The 18560-nt window shown below is 47.8% G+C and overlaps 1 protein-coding gene across 1 annotated transcript in view; it reads right to left on the reverse strand.

The window, feature by feature from the left end:
• Positions 1-11538: 11538 nt before the first annotated feature.
• Positions 11539-18560, reverse strand: part of ARHGEF12 (Rho guanine nucleotide exchange factor 12) — a 78752-nt gene continuing 71730 nt past the window's right edge. The window contains exons 38-41 of the mRNA XM_030231001.2: positions 17309-17803; positions 14444-14769; positions 13037-13109; positions 11539-11811 (exon numbers count right to left, since the gene is read on the reverse strand). Of these exons, the coding sequence (XP_030086861.2) occupies positions 11801-11811; positions 13037-13109; positions 14444-14769; positions 17309-17803 (905 nt within the window). The 3' untranslated portion in view covers positions 11539-11800. The remainder of the gene's footprint in view (positions 11812-13036; positions 13110-14443; positions 14770-17308; positions 17804-18560) is intronic.

An 18560-nucleotide genomic window follows, 5' to 3' on the forward strand; every position in this document is an offset into this window, starting at 1 on the left:
CTAAATACACTTTGGGGTCTCAATCCAGCCCCAAACACATTCTGAGGTCTAAACCCAGCCCCAAACCCTTTCCCCAGCAGCAGCTTGGCTGGGAGGGTGTAGGAAATCCTGTGCTGCTGCACATGGATGAATCTGCCCCAATTTCTCCAAACTCCAGGCTGGTTTTTTGGGATTAATCCCACACCTCCAGCTCCAGACATCTGGAACAAAGAGCCCCCAGCAGTGCCCACTGCTTCCCTCCTGGCAGGTTATTTATCCAAGCAATTAAATTCTCTTTTCCCTGTCAGCTGCAGGGAGAGGGGCTCTGATCTCAGACTGACGTGGAGGTGAGCAGTGAATCATTGAAAAAAACCTGCTACATTTATCTTCATAGGTGGCTGTATTTCAGCAGAACAGTAAATAACAGCCCCTCTGCAAAAAAAGAAAGCCAAATTCAGGCAGAGCTGAGAGATTTCAGGGGATAAAAGGCACTGAAAGTCAAGATTTGACTGAGACACAAAGAATAAATCTATTATGGGTGGGATTTTTTTTCACCCAGGTTCATAGCAAGTTTTTATTGGTAATAGAAGACATCCAAATGAGATAATTTTATAGATAAGAGCTGCTCTGAAGGAAGCAGTGAGAGGAACAAGTAGCCTGTGGTAGTTATATAAAAAAGCCCAGCTAATTATAAAAATATATTTAGATAGCTCCAAGAAGTTGGTAGGATGAGTTAGATAAATAAGGAACATTCTGTGGAACAGTTTGTTTGCCTTGTCTTCCATGCAAAAAGGAAAATGTGGGTGAATTTCAACGAGCTGGAGAGGCAGGAGTGGCATCTGCCACATCCTGCTGCAGGGTTTGGGAGGATATTCCTGGTCCCAGCTGAGGAGGCTGCTCCACAGCCTGATTCCCATTTGGGAACTGCCAGCTGAGCCCAGGAATGCACGTGGGATTGGGGATTTTAGTGCCCAAAAATGGATCCCAGCCCCTCTCAGGTGCTGCACAGGCAGTGAGAGAGCCCTGGGAGAGCAGAGCATAAAGGAGGTGCAAGAGTGAAAGGATTTGGGATTTCTGCCGCTTCAGGGACGGGGACAGAGAGTGGCAGCAGTGACAGATCTCAGGGAGGTCACCCAGAACATCTCAGGATCCATCCCCTCAGACAATCAGAAATATTGGACTGATCATTTCCAGCCATCACACTTCCCCCTGCTCTCTTTTTTTTGTTCTCCTCCTCCTAATTACTGCATCAAAGGATGTTTTCTCCTCGTGCATTCCATTCACACCCCAGAGAGAAAGGAGAGCACTCATTTAAGTCAGGCAGGGAAAAAATAATCCAACCAAGCCCAACCTCTCTTTGAAATGTGGGGAAAACAAAAGATGAAGAGACAAAAGAGGGAGAGACTTTCAAGTGAGGAATGATTAAGAGAGGGGAGGAAGGAGGAATGAAATGAGTCATGGGCAGGTTGGGACAAGGACTCAGAGGAGACCTCTCATTTCTGCAACAGGTTCAGGGAATTCCAGCCCTGGCTGCGATTCTGGGGCAAATTCACCTGCCCTGAAATCTCCAGCAGTTTATAAAACCTTCCTTTTCCAGGCAGAGGTCAGAGGGTACAGGCACCGTTAATCCCTGCAGAACTTCTCCCATCAGCACAGGGCACAGCATTTTCCAGCTCTCAGAATTCCATGGAGAGGTCCAGCTCTCAGAATTCCAGCTCTCAGAATTCCATGGAGAGTCAGGAAAGGAAGGCAGCAAAGGGAAGAATCAGGCCTAGGGGAAGGAGCACCTGAGCAGGGAGATTTGGATCTGCTTAGAGCCCAACCACCAAATTTTGTAAGGAAGTTCCAAGGAAATTCCAAGGAAGGGAAAAGGGAAGAAGGGAAAAGGGAAGAAGGGAAGGGAAGGGAAGGGAAGGGAAGGGAAGGGAAGGGAAGGGAAGGGAAGGGAGGGAAGGGAAGGGAAGGGAAGGGAAGGAAGGGAAGGGAAGGGAAGGGAAGGGAAGGGAAGGGAAGGGAAGGGAAGGGAAGGGAAGGGAAGGGAAGGGAAGGGAAGGGAAGGGAAGGGAAGGGAAGGGAAGGGAAGGGAAGGGAAGGGAAGGGAAGGGAAGGGAAGGGAAGGGAAGGGAAGGGAAGGGAAGGGAAGGGAAGGGAAGGGAAGGGAAGGGAAGGGAAAAAGAAAAAGGGGAAAAAGGCTAGGCTAGGCTCAGTCCTAGGGGAAGGACCAGCTGCACAGGGAGATTTGGATCTGCTGAGAGCCCAAGCCCGGAGCCCTGGAGGAGCAGCTGGAGCAGAGACCACGCTGCTGCCGTGGATTTTGGGGCAGGAATTCGTGCCCAAATCAGGGAATTGGGTTTGCTGAGAAGGAGCAGCCAAGGCTGGAGTCACATTTGCTGTTCCTGGTGCACATCCAGGGCCCCTGCTGTGCCTGGGGGGTGTCACAGCATTTCCAGCAGGAAAAAATGACTTGGTTCCTTTGGGATGAGAATTTTTCCCAGGTTCTGAGCAGGACTGAGCCAGCCCAGGCTCTGCAGAGTTTTCTCTCAGCTCCCATCTCACAGAGGGAGACAGATGAGGCAGAGCTCAGCAGTGACAGGGGCAGCTTTATTATGGCACAATGAAGAAATTGCAGAGGAGAAAAGATGAGCTCAATAGGAGCTGCAATCGAGGCTATTTGACTTCTGCTGCATGCACGCCCCAAAATGATGGTGATGAATGGCTCAGGGGGGCTTCTGAAATGTGGTGAGCCCATTTAATCCAGAGAAGTTCCCAAAAAAACAAATTAGCAAAAAAAAAATCAGTATTTGGAGGTTAAGGGCAGGCACAGGGGGACAGGGACAGTTCTGGAGTGGAGTTTTTGTGGTGAAGAGCCAGAGGAATGGGATTAAACTGAAGAGTTTTGAAAGATGCTGGAAGGATTTAAAAATGCCACCAAGAAGGGTTTAATCTCCCCCTCCTCACAAGGCCCAAGCAGCTGGAGCTGCATCAAACCCATCTTTATAAAACTGAGAGAAAAGGGTTTTTTCAAAGCCAGCTGACAAAAGGAAAGCACAAAGCTCTCTCCTCTCTGTGCTAATTCAGAGCTCAGAAGTTGTTTCAGCACCAGAAGTGGGCTCTGAATTGAATTTTGGAGAGACAGAGGGGAGGGAGATGTGCTCATTAATATCCCAGCACAACAATAACCCCGGATAATGCAAATTATTGCCAAAGCTCCAGAGAGCTGAGAGAAATGGAGATTCGCTCTGGAGCTCCACTCCACGGAGTTTATTCAGCAGCTCTGAGTAAATATCAACAAGAAGGTTAAAATATTGATCAGGGGAGATGCTCCAGGCTGAATAAGCTGCAGGCATCTGGAAACAAACAAACTGCTGCAAGAAAGGAAGAGGCTGGGATATTTTGGGGGTTTCATGCTGCCAAAAGCCCAACTCAATGATTTGCAGCTGTAAACTCCCAGCAGCTGAGCAAGAAAGGGGAAAAAAAGAAAAAAAAAAAAAGAAATTATTTTCCTGATGAAAGGAAAGGCTGGTGGATTTTTGGTTTGGGATGGGGAGAAATGCAGGAAGGCTCAAGCAAGAAATGCACTGGGATGCATTTAATACTGGAATACTGGAATTTTTGAGGCTGGAAAAGCCCTTTCAGATCAATAAATGATAATATCAAGCCATCAGCCACAGTGGCCTCAAGTGCCACATCCCCAGGTTTGGACATTCCCAGGGGGGCTGACCCCACACAGCTCCAATGCCTGAGCTCCCTTCCCATGGAGAAACAGCAGAAATTCCCAACCTGAATCCCCCCTGGAACAACTCAGGGCCATTTCCTCTCATTCCCAATTTCCTTCTCCCAGGATCCTTTTCCAGAAGTGATGGAATCAGTGACTGGGGCTGGGCACCATCTCTGAGACCCCTCACAAATCCCAGCTGCATTTTCACTGCCTGACCTCACCAGGGTGGAGCTGAAAGTGGCATCAAAAATTTTGGCTCCTTCAAAAACTCCCCTGAGCCTCCTTTTTTAAATACTATTTATATATATATATATATAAAAGTTTTTAATAAATATTTTTATTATTAATAACAGGTGTCTAAAAACGTTGGAAGATTTCTCAAACCAATTTTGAACCCAGGCATATGCTCAGAGTTAACCCCAGGCTCTTTCCCATTGAATTCTGGATCCCTCTTGGAAGGAAACACATCCAAATTTTTCAATTTTTAAATTTTTTTTCCCCATTCTGGGAGTGCTGGGCCCAGCTCTGATGGGAAATATTTCCCCCCTAAAACGTTCAGCCCAACTGGCAAAGAACTCGTGCCAGGGACTGGACAACTTCCATCCTCCACCAACCTCCCATCAATATTTTGAAAGAAAACTTAAAATCCATTGAGGAATTGACAAAAACAAGAGGAAAATATGGTTTTTGTCCAGCAAATACCAAAGGGATCTTTGCTGTGAGAACAAGTGGAGTAAACAGTTGGGTTTTCTCATTCTGGGAGGTGGATGGACAGAACACCACCCTGATTGCTCAGAACCCTCTGGAATCATGGAATGGTTGGGCTTGGAGGGGACCTTAAAGCCCCTACAACCCAAAAAATGACACAAAATGAGCCAAAAATGACTCAAAATTACCAAAAAATGTCTCAAAATGACCCAAAAATGGCTCAAAGTGACCCAAAAAATGACCCAAATGTGCAGCCCAGCTCTCCCCCAGCCCCAGCTGGGATTCCTCGGGGCTGCTGAGGTTTCTGAATCATTTATTTACAGCAAGGCACTAAAGGGAAGATATAAAATAACATTTAAAGAGGCAAAACACAAAGAGCATCATTAGGAAAGTGTAATAGAGCTCAGCTTACCAATTATAATAAAGTAATAAAGAAATCTCTCAAGGAGCTTCATGCTCATAATGCAGACAGAGAAGGGAAAAAAAAATAAAGGGAAAAGCTCCCAGGATTTTAGGAATAAAGCTGATTTGTTTTCTATTTTGGTGTTGTTCCTAATTCATTTATTTTTGCCAGTTTGTCTGTCAGGAATGTTGACCTTCCAGGGAAGGTAAAGACAGGAATGTCACTAAAGCCAGGGATTCAGGCTGCTCAGAAATCACCAAACTCTCAGCACAGATGTTCCCTGCTCAGAAATTCACAGGTTCCCTTCACAGCTGAGTTTTAATTTCATTTCTCTTTTACAGTTCTGGGGGGTCCCAGCAGAGGGAAAGAGATCCAGCAGAAAAATGGGAATGCAAATAAATATTGAGGTGAAACTCACATGGAAGGGCTGTACAGCAACGATTCCAAACCTTCAGAACAAACTCCTTTTAAAAATAACAATAAATTAACAGGATCCATTAAATAATTTAACTGAATAATGGCTCTGGTTGGATTTAAAAGGAAAAAGAAGCCAGAAAGATGAAAGTTTGACAAGAAAATCTCAGATATCTGTGCTTGGCAGAGAGATTTTGGAATGTAGAATTTGAAGAAGGAATAGAAATGAAAGCAAGTTTTGATGTAGAAGAAAGGAATTGCTGAGCCAGCCTGAGTGGGTAACCAAGGAGCAAAGGGTGTGTGAGTGAGAAGGGGTTTTATGGCTCAGAGCAAAGGACAAACCCACCCCAAACCAGAAGGTGTTTGTACCCAGCACAAAGAGAGCACAGGCAAACAAGGCACAAAGGTGGCAAGGAGAAAAAAGGGCTCAGAATTTCCCACTGCAAGAAAAGTGAAAAACAACTTCTGGCTGAAAGTGTGATGGACTGACTGTGAGTGACTGGAGAGCAGTGCCATGGGTGTGGGAATGACAGGAGTTAGGAGAGGCTGGAGGTGACAGTGAAGGGACAGATTGGGTCTGCTGGGTGAAGATGCTCAGCAAAGAAAAGGACAGAATGCAATGGAACAAAAAGAAAAGTACAGAATGCACTGGAACCTAAACTCAGGGTGTCCAGGCCTGCCTGCAGCTGGAGCTGACAGCTGTGGGCACAGCTCTGTCACCCACCAGCCTGGGCTGCTGTGATGTCTTGGATACAATAAACTGCATTTTGGATACCATAATCTGCATTTTGGATATTATAATCTGCATTTTGGATACAATAATCTGCATTTTGGATACAATAATCTGCATTTTGGATATTATAATCTGCATTTTGGATACAACAATCTGCATTTTGGACACAATACAATAATCTGCATTTTGGAGAGGTGCCTGGAGTCCCCCATCCCTCCCTGCTCAGGCTGAATTGCTCAGAGCACCAACTCAGCCTGGGCAGCTCCTCTGAGCCTCCCCAGGCTCCCCCAGAGTTTTCTGTGAGCAGGGCAGGCAGGAATTCCTGGAAAAGGGCAGGAATTCCTGGAAAAGGGCAGGAATTCCTGAAAAAGGGCAGGAATTCCTCCCTGATCTCACCTGCAGCTGCAGCAGCCCCCAGGGTGTGCAGGACCCTCCCAGGCTCCAATTCCTGCAGGGAATGTCCTGAAGGCTCAGCCCAAGGGGGGGATTTCTCTTCTCTGCCAATTAATTAATTAATTAATAATTCATTACCAGTGAGCAGCAGAAATACAACCGAGGTGTGTGTATATATATATATATATATATATATATATATAATATTTCCATCTCTGGAAGAATTTCCTTTGCCATTTCTCCTTCAAGCACTGCAGGCACTCACAGCCAAACCACCCCAAAAAATCCACCAGGCCAAGCTCATTTTCCTTTAAGCTTATTTAATGATATTTGAAACGCTTCAATTTTCTATTGCCCAGGTCCTGAAAACAGATTTCTTTTTTTTTTTTTTTCTCCTTTTTAAGTGACCAATATTTAATTCCAGAAACATCCACCCCGATCAGCTAAGTCATAAAAGAGCTATTTTACAAACATACATCTGGATAATTAGAACAATAAAGTCTTTTTAGACATTCAAACATGATCAGTAAAAATACAGGATTATTAATAAAGATTTTTGTGTATTTTTTTTTTTAAAGAATACTTCCAGATTTATTTTTTTTTTCTTCTCTTTAAAGTAAATCTCTGTTAAGAGTACATGATTGTATGTTGTACAAAGAAAATAAAAATATTCTAGTATGAAGAGAGCTCCACAAGACTTAATTCAAAATAAAACAGTGTTTGGCTGCAGTATCCCTTTTGCAGTACATCTGCTTGTCAGTTGGCACCTTCGGGGAAGGGAGGGAATCCAGGGATTTCTCTGGGGATCAGGGAGAAAATACTGGATCCAGGAGAATGAGATCTAAGAGCAGGGAGATTTCAATCAGAATATCCAATTTCAACACTGCAATTTTAAATGGGGATATCCAATTTCAAACACTGGAATTTTAAATGAGAATATCCAATTTTAAATCAGAATATCCAATTTTAAACACTGGAATTTTAAATCAGAATATCCAATTTTAAACACTGGAATTTTAAATCAGAATATCCAATTTTAAACACTGGAATTTTAAATCAGAATATCCAATTTTAAACACTGGAATTTTAAATGAGAATATGCAATTTAAGCACTCCAATTTTAAATGAGAATATCCAATTTAAGCACTGGAGTTTAAATGGGAATATCCAACCTAAGCACTGGAATTTTAAATCAGAATATCCAATTTAAGCACTGGAATTTTAAAGGAGAATATCCAATTTAAACACTGCAATTTTAAACGAGAATATCCAATTTAAGCACTGGAATTTAAATGAGAATATCCAAATTTAAACACTGGAATTTAAATGAGAATATCCAATCTAAGCACTGGAATTTAAATGAGAATATCCAAATTTAAACACTGGAATTTAAAATGAGAATACCCAATTTAAGCACTGGATTTTAAATGGGAACATCCAATCTAAGCACTGGAATTTAAACGAGAATATCCAATTTAAACACTGGAATTTTAAATGAGAATATCCAGTTGGAAGCCCAGGCCGGTGCTGTCTGAGCTTTGCACTCCTCTGACCCCCCCTCCCTAGGGCAGTCAGGAATTCCCACATTCCAGAAAATTCCATCGGCAGCCTCTGCCTTGGCCAGGAGCTGTGTGGGAAATTCCCCTCAGGAATGTTCTTCTACCCCATCCTTGTTCCCAAACCAAGAAATCCTTCTTCCTCTTGGGGAGGGGGGAAAAAAATTATATATATATATTTGGGGTGAGGGGCTGGGACAAAAAATTCCAGAGAATTGTTTGGAAAAGGGAATGCCCAACCAGTCAGGGGGGATGAAAATGAAAATTCCGTTTTATAAAAGGGGAATTTTATGGTTTAAAGGAGGGAAAAGCTGTGGGAATCCTGAATAGTGCAGCTGAGCTCCAGCCCCGAGGTCTGGGGGCTGCAGGTGTGCCAGGGGGGAAAGGGAATTCCCTGGGGAAGGAATTCGGTGGAAAAAGGAATTTAGTGGGAAAAGGAATTTAGTGGGAAAAGGAATTCCCTGGGGAAGGAATTTCCTGGGGAAAGGAATTTAGTGGAAAATGAATGCCCTGGAAAAGGAATCCCCGTGGGAAAGGAATTTAGTGGAAAAAGGAATTTTCTGGAAAAGCAATTTGTTGGAAAAAGGCATTCCTTGGGAAAAGGAATCCCCTGGGAAAAGAAATTCTGTGGGAAAAGGAATTTAGTGGAAAAAAGGAATTCCCTGGAAAAAGGAATTCCCTGGGAAAGGAATTTCCAGAGGAAGGAATTCCCTGGGCAATGGAATTTAGTGGAAAAGGAATCCCCTGGGAAAGGAATTTAGTGGAAAAAGGAATCGCCTGGGAAAAGGAATTTGTTGGAAAAAGGCATTCCCTGGGAAAGGAATTCTGTGGAAAAAGGAATCGCCTGGGAAAAGGAATTCTGTGGAAAAAGGAATTCCCTGGGAATGAATCCCCTGGAAGGGCCTTTCCTGTCCCTGCAGGATGGGATCCAGCCCCAGCGCCATTGCTGTGTGTGAGGGTGAGCCCGGAGCCCCGGCGGGGTCGGTGCCACCCTCGGGGTCTGTGCCAACCCCGGGGTCGGTGCCACCCTCAGGGTCTGTGCCACCCTCAGGGCCGGTGCCACCCTCAGGGTCTGTGCCACCCTCGGGGTCTGTGCCACCCTCAGGGCCGGTGCCACCCTCAGGTCTGTGCCACCCTCGGGGCCGGTGCCACCCTCGGGGCCGGTGCCACCCTCGGGCTGGCCCTGCCGTGCCCTGCTGGCTCCTCTGCCTGGGGACCCTCCCCATCCACCCCGGGGGTGACAGGGACACAGCTGGCTCTCCCCCCGGGGCACAATGAGGGCATTTGGGGAAAAAGCCACCCCAGCAGGCAAAAATGGGAATTTACAGCCTGGCTGCACGGCCACTGCTGCCACCGGCACCAGAGGGGACACCAGGGACCACCACAGCCCCTGGGATTCTGCAGCCTGCAGAGGATTTTGTGTCCAACCACGAACATAGAGCAGGAACCACCCCGGCCTCCCCAGGCCCCACCTCTGCTGCCCTTCCAGAACATTCTTCCCAGGCCAGACTGATCTCCCTCTGCTCTGGAGTTCCACGGAAGCCTCTGGAAGCCCTGGGATCCCTGAGGTCACAACAACTGCTCCTGGTTTGGGAGTGTGAGGGGGAAAAGGGGTCCAAGGCCAGGGCTGGGCTGTTTTCCAGCTCTCCTGGCAGCATTCCAGGCTAGGGGGGCTCTCAGAGGGAATTTGGGTGTTTGAAATCCAGGGAATTGTGGGGCTGAGGCCAGGAGGGGAGAGCTGGGCTAATACTGACAATAACCCCACCCAACAGGACAGGCCTGGGGACCCCCAAACCCCCAGGGAGCTCCTGGCAGCCTGCAGGAGGCTTTGGCTGCTCCTCCAACAACAGGAATCCATTCCTGCCCTCCCTCCGAGGGCTCCTGGCTCCAAATCCCTCACCCAAATCCCCTCTGCTCCCCCTCCTGCCACCGGGACTCAGCCCCCACAGGGGGGAAGAACAGGAGCTGGGTTTCTCTGACAGGGACAGAGGTGATTTCCTGCTAGCAGCCAAAGGGAAAACATTTTAGAGGAGCAGGAGGATCCTGGTCCTGTCTGTCTGTCCATGGGGAGTGCAGGATGCTGTTTGCTCCCCCCTAAAGAGCTGAAAACCTGCAGGAGGGTGGGCTCCTCACACAGCTGGCAGGAGCAGCCAGCCCAGTGACACTGGGGACAGTAAAACCCCCTGTGCTCCCTCTCCTGCCACCTGAACTCAGCCCCCACAGGGGGGAAGAATGAGAGCTGGGGTTTCTCTTTCAAGGACAGAGGCGATTTCCTGCCAGCAGCCAAAGAGGAGCAGGATGATCCTGGTCCTGTCTGTCTGTCTGTCCATGGGGTGAGCAGGATGCTCAGTTTGCTCCCCCAAAGAGCTGAAAACCTGCAGGAGGGTGTGTTCCTCACACAGCTGGCAGCAGCAGCCCAGTGACACTGGGGACAGCCTGACCCACTCTGTGCCAAGCAGGACAGTAAAAATTCATTTTCACCCTCATTTGATAGAGAGAAGCAGAAAAAGGAGGAGATTGTGCCTCAAGGCCAGGCAAGGGCAGTGCATGGATCCAGAACTCCTTGCTCAGACCCCTCCTGTGTGAGATCCAGCCCAGGGGGATGGAAAATGGATGGGAATGGGCTCAGGGCAGGGGCTCAGCTCAGGCTGTGCCCAGGGTCACCCAAATTCCCATCCTGGCAGGAATCCCAGCTGCAAACCCCACCAGGACAGGCCTGAGGAGGTGCCCAGGAGCTGCTTCAGCCTCCTCAGGTCACCAATCTCCCTCTCCTTGGCACGAACGATTTCCAAAACAAAAAAAACCAAACAAACCAAAATTCCACAAAAACCCAGCCCAGCCCAGAAAACCCCAAATCCCACCCCGAGCCCTCAGCAAGACATACTCCAGGTCCTAAAACTTACTGGCCCTAAAATCAGCAGTACCTGTGGCTAACTCCATGGCAGCCCTTTTTCATTCAGTAGTGAAGCAGGGGCACAGCTGCCCCACATCTTTGAAACACTTCTGGGTTTGCATTTTTTTTCTATTTTTTTTCTTTTTTTTTTTTTTTTTTGATCCAGAGAAGAGTTACAAAAGTGCTGCAGGTCCAAGTATTTTTTTTTTTATCACTTTACAAAGGAGACAATGATCAAAGCCAACAAAGTCAAGGAAAAAAACCCAAAATTAAACCTCTTTCTCCTCTCCCAGCATAGGAATGGGAAAGGGGAAAAGGAAAATTTGCCCATCTCAAGTGCCTGGCTGTTTAGTGCATGGAAAATTCCTGTTCCACACAGGGTGGCATGAGCAATTCCCATGCAGCTGGTTGGATACAGACAAATTCCAGCCATCAATTCCACCCTGACACCTTCATGAGAAGCTCTTGGTGGTCTGAGTGCCAGCAGGGAGTGCAGAGTCCAGTCCAGTGAGGAAACACCTGCACACAGGTCCCCCCTGTCCCCTCACCAGGCAGGGTGGCCAGAACTGTCACTACCCAAAAATAGAACAAAAAAAAAAAAAAAAAGGCAGATTAAAAAATTAAAATGTGCTTTTGATACACGGAATGAAGTCAAATAAATACAATGATTTTTTTTTCTTTTAAATGTCTAAATACATTTTTTTTATATCCTACACCCAAAGCTCTGTACATTTGGTTTGGTTTCTTTTTTTTTTTTTTCCTGTTCTGAAAAAAAAAAAAAAAAATTGAATTTCTGGTAGCAAGGAGAGGAGCAGAATAGAATAGACTCCCTCACTGACAAGATAGTGCAGATGCCCCACAGGAAAAGCTCCCCATGCCCACTTTGCTAGAGAATGGTTCTGTTTGGATGCTCCAAACCCTCATCCCAGAGTCCACAGGGGAGACAGCGGGTGCTGTGTCCTGATTCTCATCCTCCAATCTTCAGCCACTCCTGGAAACACGACTAGCTTTTGTCTGAAAGGGGGAAAAAAGAGATAAAAAAGGTGTGAGAGAGAGGGATGGCCTGGGAGAGGGGTGTGTGGCACTTCTGAGCCCTGCCATGGGCAGAGCTGCTCCCTGAGAGCTCCACACCGCCAACCCCCAGCCCTTGGTCAGGTGTCCCTGTCACATCCTCTGGAAAATCCCTTCCCCAGGATTTCTCTCCTGGGAAGCTGAGAAACCTCAGAGAAAAATGAAAACAAGAATTATCTGATTGCTTCTCCTGTGCTTTGCTGCTTTGGATGTGGCTGAAAATTGTTTATCCAGCAGGTAAATTGATTTTATTTAATGACCAATCATGGTCAGGCTGTGTCAGGACTCTGAAGAGACAAACATGAGTTTTCATTATTATCTTGTTAAACCTCCTAATTATTCTTTCTCTATTCTTTAGTTTAATTTCAGTTTATCAATTTTTAATATAAAATATATCACAATATAATAAATCAGCCTTCTAAGAACGTGGAGGCAGATTTCAATTCCTCCTCCATCCTGGAAACCCAACCAACAGCACAGCCAGGAGCTCAGCAATTCCACCTGCAGGGGTTTCCCCAGGAAGCTCCCTGTGGGAATTCCCATCCCTCTGGCCTGGAGGAGAAGTTCACCCTGGGATGGAGGTGGAACAGAACCTTCCAGAGCAGGAACCAGCTCAGCTGAGCCCCCAGGGGTGGAGCTGACCTTCCCTGCAGGCAGCACTGCCAGAGCTGCTCCAGGAGCTGAAACCTTTTCTGGGCATGTGAGAAAGGCCAGCTGGACCTCTGCTCCCTCAGGATTTTCTATTTTCCATCTGTTTGTAACCCTGCAGTTCTTTAGTGCAGAACTCCAAACCCCACACTCAGTGGGAGCTGCTGCTTCCCCATTTGGGGCAGACACAACAATTCCTCTCCAGGCCTGGCAGCCAAGGACACCTCACTGCCTCAGGGCCCAGAGATGGGAACAAAAGGGAGTTGGGGCAGCAAACTTGGGGTCAATGCCTTCATTAGCTGGAGCTGGAATTGGCAGATTCACCCCCAAAATGCAAATGGACCAAACTTATAAAAGTGTGAAACCTCGGAGTCCATTTTTGGGAGGTTTTTGTCTGCCCTAAATGTACCTGAAGGCCCTTCAGCAAACAGAACTGCTTTTATTCTGTTAATCCTGCCTGGCCTCTGTATTTAGGTGGCCCAGCCGTGGCCTGGTGCTGTGGCTGATTCTGGGCTCCTACCTGAGTGCTCTCCCGTGGAGGCTGAGCCAGCCAGCCCCTGGCGCCGCAGCACGCTGTAATCCTCCTCCACCTCCTGCAAAACAGCAACAACAGCCCCACAGCTCAGCTGGCTGCCCACTGACCAGCCAAACAAAGAGGGCTTCAAACAGCAAAGGAGAAGTTTCACTGCTGCAAACAGCCAGGCTGGAGTGAGCCCCCTCAGCTCCTGCATCAGCAGCTTCATTTGTGTGCAATATTCTGATTTCAGTGAAATTCAAGGCTGGCTGCTGGGTATGTCACATGTCAAACCTTCTGTAGTTATTCTATAAAGAGAATCCCTGTCTCATGCAAAAATAATTTGGAATATATTGGAATATATCTGGAAAATAATTTGGAATATATAGAGCCTGAAAGCCTCAATATTGGTCTGATGCAACTCAGAATCTTCCTTGGACACCACGAGCAGCAGCACACGAGAGATTTCACAGAATTACCAAGGCTGGAAAAGACCTTTGAGATCTCTGAGTCCAACCTGTGCCCTCAGACCACCTTGTCACCAGTGCCACAGCCAGTGTGTCCTTGAACTCTGCAGGGATGGGACTCCAGCCCCTCCCACCTCTCTCTGAGAACTTCTCCCTAATCTTTAAGCCAGGAATCCACATTCCTCAGGCCAGTGTCCTGCTGAAAACTCCACTTCTGCAGGCTTGTCCTATCCCTCAGAAATTTCTCCAGATTAAAATGAAAGTAACAAAGAGCCCTCCAGCTCCAGCAGAACTATTGGCCTGCTGTGATCCACAACTCAATGCACACAAAACAGCAAAAAAAGCAAAATATTCTGCTCTGAAGTCTTCTGTGGCATTCACATTCTCTGAAAAATCCCCTGGCCCAGGATTTCTCTCCTGGGAAGCGGAGAAGCCTCAGAGAAAAGGAAAACAATTCTTATCTCATTGCTTCTCCTGTGTTGTGCTGATGTGGAATGTGTTTGGGGATTGTTTCACTGGATTCTGCTCTGAGTTGTTTTCACTCTGTGGCCAATTGGGGTCAAGCTGTGTTGGGACTCTGGAAACATTGACGAGTTTTCATTATTATCTTTTCAACATTTAGTAAATATCCTTTCTGCACTCTTTAGTTTAGCATTCTTTAATATAATCTAGTATCATAAAATAATAAATTAGCCTTGTGAGAACACAGAGTCAGATTCATCCTCCCTCCCTGCCACAGGGATCCCTGCAAACACAAAAATCTTCCAGAAGTAGAGCCAGAGATGAAGAGAAATGTGGCTGTGTCCTGGCCCATCAAAATTGTTTTAAAGCTTTTTTCCTAACCCAAAACTGAATGGGTGTGGAAATGACCAAACACTCAGGTGACCATCAAACCTTCCACGTGCAGTAATAATAGAAAGAATAAAAAAAACAAAAAGCAACGCACCTTTAGCTTCTCCAGGGCATCCTGGATGTTGTGGATGTACTGCATGAGCTGCACTCGGGTCTCCAGAGGGAGCTGGGGGCTGCCCAGGAAGGGACAGGGCTCCTCCAGCCCTGCCCAGCGCAGCTCCTCGGGGAAGGGCGAGCTGGCCCCGTCCGACCGCGCGTCCCTCGGGGACAGGGGCTGCTGCTGCTGCTGCTGCTGCTGCTGCTGGGGACAGTCCAGGGGGGGCTGCCTGTGCGAGGTGCACTGCAGGACCAGGGCTGACACCTCCTCGTCCGTGGAGCTCTCCTGCACCGTTCCGTATCCATCGAGGATCAAATAATTTCCTGCGGGGACAACGGGGATTGGAGCTTCAGGGTCAGGGGGTGTGGGGAGATTCTAAGAGACAGAAGTGGGGATGTCCCAGAGCCCATCTCCTGAGAAAAGAATTCCCAGAGCCCATCTCCTCAGAAAAGAAGTCCCAGAGCCCATCTCCTAAGACAAACCAAATAATCTCCTGCAGAGCCAAAGGGGTTTGATTCAACCATCCCCAAAAAGCTGCAGGGCTCATGGGGGTTTGAGGAGATTTTTAGAGACAGAAGTGGGAATGTCCCACAGTCCATCTCTTGAGAAAAGAAGTCCCAGAGCCCATCTTCTGAGAGAAATCAAATAATTTCAAATAAATGGTGTTTGACTCAACTACCCCCAAGAAGCTTCAGGGCTCACGGGGGTTTGAGGAGGTTTTTAGAGACAGAAGTGGGGATGTCCCACAGCCCATCTCCTGAGAAAAATCAAATAATTTCCTGCAGAGACAAAGGGGTTTGATTCAACCATCCCCAAGAAGCTTCAGGGCTCAGAGGGGTTTGAGGAGATTTTTAGGGGGGATGCCCCACAGCCCATCTCCTGAGAAATCTCATTTGGGAACACTCCAAAGATCAGTGGTGCTGTCAGACTCAGCTGGTTCTGAACAGGTTCAGGGATCAGGGATGGTTTTTACATTGTACATTAATAAAAACCATAATTAAATGGACAGCACCTGGACTCAATGATCCTTCTGGCTCCTCTCCAGCTCAGGATATTCTGTGAGCTCATCACCTCCCTTCCTGCTTGCCCAAAATCTCAGTTTTTATGCTAATATCTGACAATCCTGCTCTTGCACCCATGGCACCTGACAAACCCAGCTGCTGCATTCCCAAGCTCCACTCCAAGCCCTGGCACTTTGGATGCTTTTAGATGGGTGAGGTTTAAAGCAGAGCTTGCTGATATGCTAAAAGATAAAGTAATTACAGACAGAAAATGCTTTCACATCCTGCACCCAGAAACAGGAGTCCATTTAATGAATTTCTGCATAACAGCACAGGGGACTCAGAATTGACTAAAAACAGATCCATCTCATTCTGATGTCCCCACACAGTTAAAAAAGTAAACACTGGAAGAGGTGACAAATAAATTAGATGCTTCAAGTTGTTGGCTCAGTTTTAATAATTTAAAATGTCTCAGGGAGAAAAATTATTTGCACTATGTATTTGGAAAGCAGCATTGGGGCAGTCATAAATTGGCTTATCCACGTGGATATAATCCAATTTTTAAATAAGAGCATATTTATGGGTAAGAGACTTCTGTGGGGCTGTTAGTGTTGAATCCACCTGACAGCAGCTGCTCCTACTGGAAAATGCACATGAGAGAAACCTCAGATTCTGTGCTAAGTTTGGTGTGCTGAGGAAGCTGTCAAATAGTCCATGAGCAGCAAAACCAATAAAAATAATAAAATAATAAACTTTCCAGAGGTTCAGAGTGTGATGAGGTTACAGGAGACTATTACAGTGTAAAAGTAAAGTTGTGAGCTTCTCTCCTGAAGCTTGATCAGGAAAAGGGCTTTAAAAAGGGCTTTAAAAGGGCTTTAAAAAAGGGGCTTTAAAAAGGGCTTTGGCTCCAGGGAAAACCTTTAGGGAGTAGAGAGATGAAGAAAGCCCCAGAAAAAGGAGATGCCTAAAGGCCAGTGCATGGATTCCCAACTCCTGCTGTCAGACCCAGCCCAGGGAGATGGATAAGGGATGGAAATGGGCTGTTGGACCAACTCCATGCCCAGAGCCCAGCCCAGGGTGCTACTCAGGCCAGCCACCATCGAGGGCTTGGCAATGCCAGCTGTCACAGGCTGTGTCCTGTGTCCCCCAGCACTCCAGCTGTCACAGGCTGTGTCCTGTGTCCCCCAGCACCTCAGCTTCTCCTCCAGAACATCAACAATCAACCAGCTCCATCTTTCTTTCCTGAAGTTTGAGCAGGAAAAGGGCTTTAAAAAGGGCTTTGCCTCCAGGGAAAACCTATTTTCTACAGGTCCCCTTAGGCAGTGGAGAGATGAAGTGGCCCAGGCCAGCCACAGTTGAGGGCTTGGCAATTCCAGGGTGTCACAGGGTGTGTCTGTGTCCCCCAGCCCTCCAGCTGTCACAGGCTGTGTCCTGTGTCCCCCAGCCCTCCAGCTGTCACAGGCTGTGTCCTGTGTCCCCCAGCCCTCCAGCTGTCACAGGGTATGTCCTGTGTCCCCCAGCCCTCCAGCTGTCACAGGGTATGTCCTGTGTCCCCCAGCCCTCCAGCTGTCACAGGGTATGTCCTGTGTCCCCCAGCACTCCAGCTGTCCCAGGCTGTGTCCTGTGTCCCCCAGCACTCCAGCTGTCACAGGGTATGTCCTGTGTCCCCCAACACTCCAGCTGTCCCAGGCTGTGTCCTGTGTCCCCCAGCCCTCCAGCTGCTCCTGCAGCACACGAAGAATGAACCAGCTCCATGTTTGCCCAGGGCTTGGTGAGAGCTGGGAGCTGACTGTCCCACCCCAGACAAGCAAAAGGTGAAGTGTTAAACAGACCTGGCCAGGCAGGAATGCCCCAGACTCACCTGAGATCCGAATTTGCACCTCTTCCTCCTCCTCCTCCTCTTCCTCCTCCTCCTCCTCCTTCCTGTCCAGCAGCTCGCTCTCGCCGGGGTTCTCGTCGCTGTGAGCTTCCCGAGCATCGAAGAAATGCTCCCCGCTCTCCTCAGCCCCCAGCCCCTCCAGCTCTGAGCTGGAGCCCTCCAGGTTCGTGCTGTCCATGGGCAAAGTGCCCCTGGCAGGGGGCTCGGTGCCCCCCAGCTGCATGGCATCCCCCGAGGCCGGGCACCCCGCGGCAGTCCGGGGGCCCTGCCGCTCCTCTCCAGTTCTGCCAAGGGCTCTGTCCTCTGCAGGCTGCTGCAATTTGCTCTCAGAGGTTGGGATCTGCTGCAGCTCGGTGCCACCCTCTGTCTGGGCTTCCTGGGACACGCTCCTGAACCTGGGCAGGCGCTGTCTGTCCTCCAGGGTCCCCTTCTCAGCCAGGCCCAGCTGCTGCACCAGGAGTTGCTTCAGCAGCCCCACTGCAAGGACAGAAAAGGGTCAGGCAACAACTCCACTGTGGGGTGAACAGGGTTTGGGCTCAAAGTGACCAAATGGGCTCAAACTGTGACCCTGGAAGGAGCTCACAGCTGTGCTTACAGCAGGGGATTCCCACCTCAAGGAAATTGGGAATATTCTGCTCAGGGTTGAAATGACAGCAAAAAAAAATAATAAAAAAAAAAAAGGAAAAAATCTAAGAAGGGAGTTTGAAGAGATTTTAAGAGACAGAAGTGGGGATGTCCCACAGCCCATCTCCTGAGAAAAGAAGTCCCACAGCCCATCTCCTGAGAGAAATCACATAATTTCCTGCAGAGACAAAGGGGTTTGATTCAACCATCCCCAAAAAGCTTTAGAGCTCAGGGGTGTTTGAGCAGATTTTGAGGGGGGATGTCCCACAGCCCATCTCCTGAGAAATCCCATTTGGGAATACTCCAAAGATCAGTGGTGCTGTCAGACTCAGCTGGATCTGCACAGGTTCAGGGATCCGGGATGGTTTTTACACTGTACATTAATAAAAACCATAATTAAATGGACAGCACCTGGACTCAATGACCCTTCTGGCTCCTCTCCAGCTCAGGATATTCTGTGAGCTCATCACCTCCCTTCCTGCTTGCCCAAAATCTGTTTCTATCACAATGGCTGGAAACCCTGCTCGTGCACTAATGGCACCTGACAAATGCAGGCAAGGCTCACAGAGCACAGAAGGGATTAAAGCAGACACAAAGGTCACCCTCTGAC

Source organism: Serinus canaria, chromosome 24, assembly GCF_022539315.1.
Source record: "Serinus canaria isolate serCan28SL12 chromosome 24, serCan2020, whole genome shotgun sequence".
Lineage (NCBI taxonomy): Eukaryota > Metazoa > Chordata > Aves > Passeriformes > Fringillidae > Serinus > Serinus canaria.